This window comes from Buceros rhinoceros, unplaced genomic scaffold, assembly GCF_000710305.1.
Source record: "Buceros rhinoceros silvestris isolate BGI_N320 unplaced genomic scaffold, ASM71030v1 scaffold8413, whole genome shotgun sequence".
In the NCBI taxonomy this organism is placed as follows: domain Eukaryota; kingdom Metazoa; phylum Chordata; class Aves; order Bucerotiformes; family Bucerotidae; genus Buceros; species Buceros rhinoceros.
This window is the reverse complement of record NW_010404176.1, coordinates 58,393-64,874: the sequence shown is the minus strand read 5'-3', so window position 1 is coordinate 64,874 and position 6,482 is coordinate 58,393. Positions and strand designations below refer to the sequence as shown.

The 6,482-nt window shown below is 43.1% G+C and overlaps 1 protein-coding gene across 1 annotated transcript in view; it reads left to right on the top strand.

Moving 5' to 3' along the window:
• BRINP3 (bone morphogenetic protein/retinoic acid inducible neural-specific 3) overlaps positions 1–6,482 on the top strand; it is a 79,265-nt gene that overhangs the window by 17,695 nt on the left and 55,088 nt on the right. The window contains exon 3 of the mRNA XM_010133269.1: positions 6,007–6,112. Within this exon, the coding sequence (XP_010131571.1) occupies positions 6,007–6,112 (106 nt within the window). The remainder of the gene's footprint in view (positions 1–6,006; positions 6,113–6,482) is intronic.

Below are 6,482 nucleotides of genomic sequence, written 5' to 3'. Positions count from 1 at the left end.
CAAAGTTATAGAATAATATACCTAAAGTAGTCATCTAGCACCGAGGAATCGTTCCGTCCATTCGGCACGGGGTTGCTTTTCTTTTCTAAAATATGTTTAGCCAAGTGTTTCCCTTTAGTTTGAGCACGTGATGGGAATTCAGTGATGACATTACAGGTCAGATTTAATTGTTAACTCTCTAGGTGGGCCTTCAAATATGCAGGAAAATGTGTAAAACCCCGTAGCATGAAAACAAAGAGTTTTGCAAAGCCGCAGGTTGGCAGTTGGCAGTACCAAAGAGACGGAGAGGGCAAACATGTTACAGTCATTTACCAGAGGGGATAAATGGGCGGGAAGTAATGAGGATGCCACCTAAAAATAAATCCCTGAAACCATTTACGTGACCCATGCAGAAAGCAAGCCAGCAGAGAGGCACGTTATGGACAGTAATGTGATCTCTGTTGAGAAGTTCAAATGACAACCCCGTAAGGGGCAGTTTGGCTCGAGTATGGTAAAATAAAACGGATGTGCAAAAGGTCCTGCTGCAGATGTCACAGTCAGCGAGGTGCAGAGCACTAGGAGCTGTGCCACAAACAGCTGGAGTACACCAGGAGCTTACGTGTGCTCCAGGGGAGGAAGTGTAGGATCTGGAAATAGCACAGATTAGAACAATTTTAATGACACTTTCAAAAAGAATATTGCAACTAAGTTTTAGAATCACACGGAAATATGTAGTTACGGGTGGGATCTCCACGGAAAATCTGGTTCCTAAGTTACTTGCTCTTATCCCTTTGATTTTTGAGCTTAAAGGTTTTAAATCATTTTAATGATATTTTTAGGACACAATGTTAACCTTTAACACTTATTTTTTGTCTAGCACAAGTTATTCTCACTTTTTTCTTATGTTTATATAATTCTTAAAACTGACCACATTGAAAGTAAAATGTTCCCAAATTACCCAAGGGTAGTTTCTGTATTCACGTAGACGTTCTTTCTCCTCTCACTTCACAAAGAAAAGGAACATTTAAACTTTGTATTCTGATTCGGGAAGCACTATATTTTTTTATTCACGCTTTCTCAACCTAAGAAAATGATTCTCCATTCATAGTAGTATTATCACTAATAATATCTGCGAGTCTTACAAACAGCCAAATCACACGATCTTCTTGAAACTACCGGGGACACAGGAGCCTCAGCTCTGCATATTGCCATGAAGGTATAAACCTTGCTACTAAGACTCGTGGGAAGTCCTTGCATGGGATTGTGCAGCTGGGCCAAGGGTAGGTAGAGGGTTTCCCTTTACAGCGTGTGCCCCGAGATTTCTTTGGAGCTTTTTGTCCTCTCTATAGTAATGGAGTTGTGTCTGGAAGAGGATGGAGGGTTAGGAATTGGGCTTTACTTCAGTAGGTGTCTTTGCTTTTGCCATCTGCAGAGATCTTGAGGTTTTTGTGAACGTGAAGTATTATTTTAATTTGTATCTGTGCTGCCTTCCTCATTTCTAATTTTGTCTTTTAAACTAGAGTATATAGATTTCATTTATTGTTTGCTGCTCAGCTGCCTCTTTAGGCAATAACAGTTGTGAAAAAATACTACTAGTGTTCATTTAAGTAAGATGGGGTGAGCAGAAGTATCTAAACGTAAACTCACAATACTCAGATTTTCTTACGTTATTGCTGTTACTCCTCCTTAAGCTTCACTCTCCTCTGTTCTTCAAGGGCAGGGTTGCCCTGCCTCATTTCCTGTAGCTTTACATAAGGATGCATGGGAACACAGCGTCTGACAGGCAGCGGGTTTAAAATGTCCTTGAAAAGGGAAAATTGTCACTTGAATGCCAGAACTGTCAACACTGCCACTGATTTTGGCTGGGGTAAATCCTCACTTTCAATTTCCGTAGCTGGCAGAATCACCATTACAGACCAGCGTAAGGAGGAATCACTGTCTCCTCCCTCCCTGACCCCCGCTTGAATACCTGTAGAAGTCAGTTCATCCTACATGTGTTTCCTGTTTCAGAGCGGAGGCAGTGCGGACAGTCTGGGTTTCTTGTTTAATTGTCCTGTGAATAGATTCAAAGACTTGTCTCCCCGTTCTTGTGGATTCTCCTGGAACGTACAGACAATGAGTTGATCTCTGAGATAGTGGGGAATGGACTTGAAGAGGCAGGTGATTACCACAGGTCAGATGGACTTAAACAGCCTTTGAAAAATTATAATATTCTTAACAAACGTAATGACGGAGCAGCATTCGAATGGTCTGAGTTCATCTCCGATTCCTAGAACATTCTGATTTCCAAGGTATTTAATGCTTTACGAGGGGACAACACATTTAAATTTTATTGTTGTTGTCATGTAGCAGTCTGGTTCACAGTAGCTTCCTGAGAGTGCAGAAACAAAGGAGAGGGGATGGAGGGATTACACTGTTCTCTTGGGAAGTTTATTGCTGCATTTGGTGAAATCATAAGTCACCTCCTTGCCCAAAACTTGGAAGAAGTCGATATGTCCCTTCTAATGAGGTTAATGGAAATGTTGCAATTTATTTCATTTGCAAAATGATGAAGTTTAATGTTCCTGTTCCATCTTCCAACAGCAGGTGATAGAAAAATACGGTGGGGGCGATTCCAGGTCTCCTGAGTTGGTGGGCTTTTCAAATTGAGAAGTTAATGGTGTGCAGTTGATACTGCTCTTAGCAAACGTGTTGAATTTGTTATGTGTCTACGAGGTATTTCAGAATGCTGGCAAGTAAAAAGAGACAAATCGAAAACATTAATCCAGCCCCTGACATTGTGGATGATGCTGGTTTGTCCCTGCTTCAGAAACGTTCCTCTAGCTGGTAGCATGATAAGTGTCAGCACTCGGAATATTCAGAAGACTTGATTTATTTTAATTACACACTAATTACTGGGAGTCTTTTAATAAGCTCAATGACACAAGTAGGGCAGCAGAGCAGCAACTATTGTGTGGTGAAGTGCTGAAAGAAAGGTGCTTTTGTGAAAAACTGTCGAGCCTGGGGGAAAAAAATCAGAAAGTTGGCAGGAGATCCGCTTCTAAATAGAAAGTACATTTAGTTCCTATTCATCTGATCAACTTTTTTTAGGTGAAATAAGCATCGACTGCAGAATGGGCAGGGATGGCAATGTGTGGGAACATGGGCTGGGAGACAAGTCCTGAAGGTGAGGCTGGTAGGACAGTCATCCAGGAGACTCCTGAAGCCTTTGGGTTTCTCCCCACGCCATACTTCTGACCTTTCTTCTGTCTGCACCAATCGTTCAGAAGAGACCTTCTTCCACGAGTAGTCATGTATATATGATGAGTTTGCTCTAAAACATTATTTTAATGTGTAAAATATTGAAGAGGTTTGTACGAATACGAAAGCAGCTGCCCGTTTTGAAGTGACAAGCATTGTCTCCTTCCCCTTTGTGCTGGCTTAGTTATCTTCCCTAGGAGGCAGATGCATTTTTAAAGAGTCTTGTTGAAGAGGATAGTCCTTTATGCAAGACAGCACACCACCTCTGCATGGGCACGTCGTTAGGAATACTAGCTACGTGCCTTTAAAAGGATGCACCAGGAACAAAACCTCTGCAGAAAAATATTTGCCTTTTATTAGGAAAACCTTCTCTAGACTTAATTATCCTGGGTAAAAAAAAGCAGACCATTTCCTAGGGAAATGCTACCCGCTGCTATCACAGGAATTCAGCCCAGCTTAAGTGCTGGGAGGTATGTTCTCAGTGCTCTTATAATCGGGTCGTTATCACCATGGTTATGAGATGTAACTGACTGAAAACTGTAGGCATTTGTCTCATTAATGCCAAATGTTAGAGTTTATTTCTGGGAACTGAGAGCCCTGCTGCCCAGGGAAACCTGTTCTGCGATCGTCTTTGAAAACAAGGCACTCGAGAGTAGCCTGCCTGCTTCCTGTCAGATGGCTTCACGCACACTGTGTTACTGGTTTTTCGGGGGGGCTGGTAATTAAATAACTTTGTTCTGTGGTATTTTGCTTTGGGAGTTAGCGTTCTTTGTGGACGGCAGGTCTAGCTCTTGTAAAACAAGCAGGCAGCTAGGATGCTCTTTGCTCGCCCACAGTCACTTCTGGACTACCTGGCATCTCAGCACACGGTGTTTCCCTCTTCTCTCTTTGCTTCATCATTTATTGTCCACCCTCAGACAAAACTCTTTTCAGCCAGATTTTAGAGTGGAATTTTAGTCCACTCGTTGGGACAGGGCGAGGACCACGTCCATGTCCAAGCCAAACCTGATGCCTGTGCAGGCCTCTGTGCTGATTGAGGATGATTAAGAAAAAAACATGGAAAACGTGGCACTGGCATAAATATTGAAGACTGGCAAGTATGTGCAAGGAGGAGACATCCTGACTCCTTCTCTTTTCCTTGCACAGCTGGCACTCTGCTCACAGGTTTGGCTGAAGCCAGGCCTGTGTGTCCTCTCCACAGGATGCTGGCGTTGCAAAGGGTCTCCTTCTCCACTCTCAGGAACACTCATTCAAAGTCACAGAAAGGTGCTTGCAAACCCTTAGATTTTTTATTTACTCTGCAGAAGTGCAAGACATCTTGGAAAACATGAAATCTTGGTGGTTTCAAGAGTAGCACGATCCAGCTACAGCCACCCACACGTGCCGGTGGTACCACAGGCTGTAGGAGAGCCAGGCAGTCCTAAGCAGCATGACCGTTCAGGGATTATTTTAGCAGACTTTAATGCTCTTTTCTAAAGAGGTTGTTGAAATAGCAAGCTTCCTTCTGCCCATAAGAAGTAACGTTAGCTGTCTGTTCAGATGGCTGCTCCGTGGAGGTGTGTGCTTTGGAAATCAGCCCCTTGATGCTCTAATTCAGGCTTAACCTCTAGGAGGCCTAGAGCTGAAAACAAGTAGAAGTTTGTTGTTTAAATTAGATTGATTTTGTTTCCCCAAATCGAGTCTGTATCTTGCCCGTGGTGGTGAGTGAGCCCCCCTGTCCCTTGTCTTGGCCCTTAAGAAGTTTGTTGTGTTTTCTCCTCCTGGAGAAATAAAGTGACTGTGTGGGGCTTAGTTGTCAGCTGGGACTAAACCATGACACCGTGAATCTTCTGCAGCACCCAATCCAGTTTAAAAAATGTGAGATCATGGTGTCCCATCTATCCTAAGGGCTTGAGTTTTTTCCTCAACTCCCTATACAAGCAAAAAAAAAAAAAAAAACCCAAACAAGTGGAGGTGCTGCCTGATCTGCTGTGGAGCTGCTGCCTGCCATCTGGGTATCATGGCATTGCTTCAGCAGCTGCACTGCGTCATGGCTGAGGGGCCATACTAGACTTTTTTTATGCTTGGGATAACATTTAAAAAATAAATTAACCTTTATAGTTACCTTGTTGACACTTAAGGATAATATTCCATGAAGCGTATAAATCACTTGTCTTTTTCTAAGTATATTTACTCATTTAAATAACTGCTCGTTGCCAAGCACAATCCTCCACCGCTAAGCCAGAGCTCTGCTTGTGGTGATTCTGTTTTGATAAATCTAGCTGTATTTTGGTTTTGTGGGCAGATATTCAGTCATTAGGATGTCTAGAGTATCACGTCCAAACTTATTTTGAGCTTTCCCCGATGAAAAATATCCCACTGCTACCAGCGTTATAAATACAGCTTGGAGGAGGTTTTTACTTCTGAGTCTTGCGGTGCTACGGAGGAGAAGTCAAAAGTTCTTTCCGTGATGCACCAGTTTCATTGGTGAAAATCTCAGTCCTCATGTCTGTGAACCGTGTGTGTTAAACTCATTCTAACGCTCGTGGCTGTGAAGAAATAAATCGCCTTTGGTTAGCTGAAGTCCTTGTCAGGACTCTGCAGTAGGAGTGACCCCCCCCCCGGAGTCTGGAACTGGTAGGACATTTGCAGTTGTACTTTTCATAATTCAGTTGAGCTATTTCACCTTAATTAAGTCTGAAACGTGGTCGCAGCTGAATTAGAGGGAATCTTGATGGAATGGGCGTCTGAACTCCTCGGTCTGTTTTGAATAATGCAGCAACTGCTTCTCCATTCCCTTACCACCAGGTAACAGAAACGCGGACTGGTCCTCTCGGCTGCAGTAACTATGACAACCTAGATTCTGTCAGCTCTGTCCTGGTTCAGAGTCCTGAAAATAAGATTCAGTTGCAAGGTACGTAGGCGCAATTTCATTAATTCATTTTGGAACAGGATGGCACTCACCACACTGCTTGTTTGTCTGCCTTCCACCTCATAAAAGGTTGTTTTCCTAATTTCTTGTGTGTGTGCAATAAGCAAATTCCAGACAAAGTGAAGGAAATGTCGGTAACTCATGTCGCCTTTGAAATGGAAACCATTCCTGTGCACATCAGAAAATAATTTGATTAATGCTGTTAACACCTTACACCCTATTTAGCAACTGCTTGCACAGCCTTTAAACATCCCAGAGGTTTCTCCGAGCAGGGAGTGACGTTTAGTAGGCTCAGCCCGCTACACACATCCTTTGCGCGTAGCAGCTTGTGTCTCATGCAGTCATCCTGCTG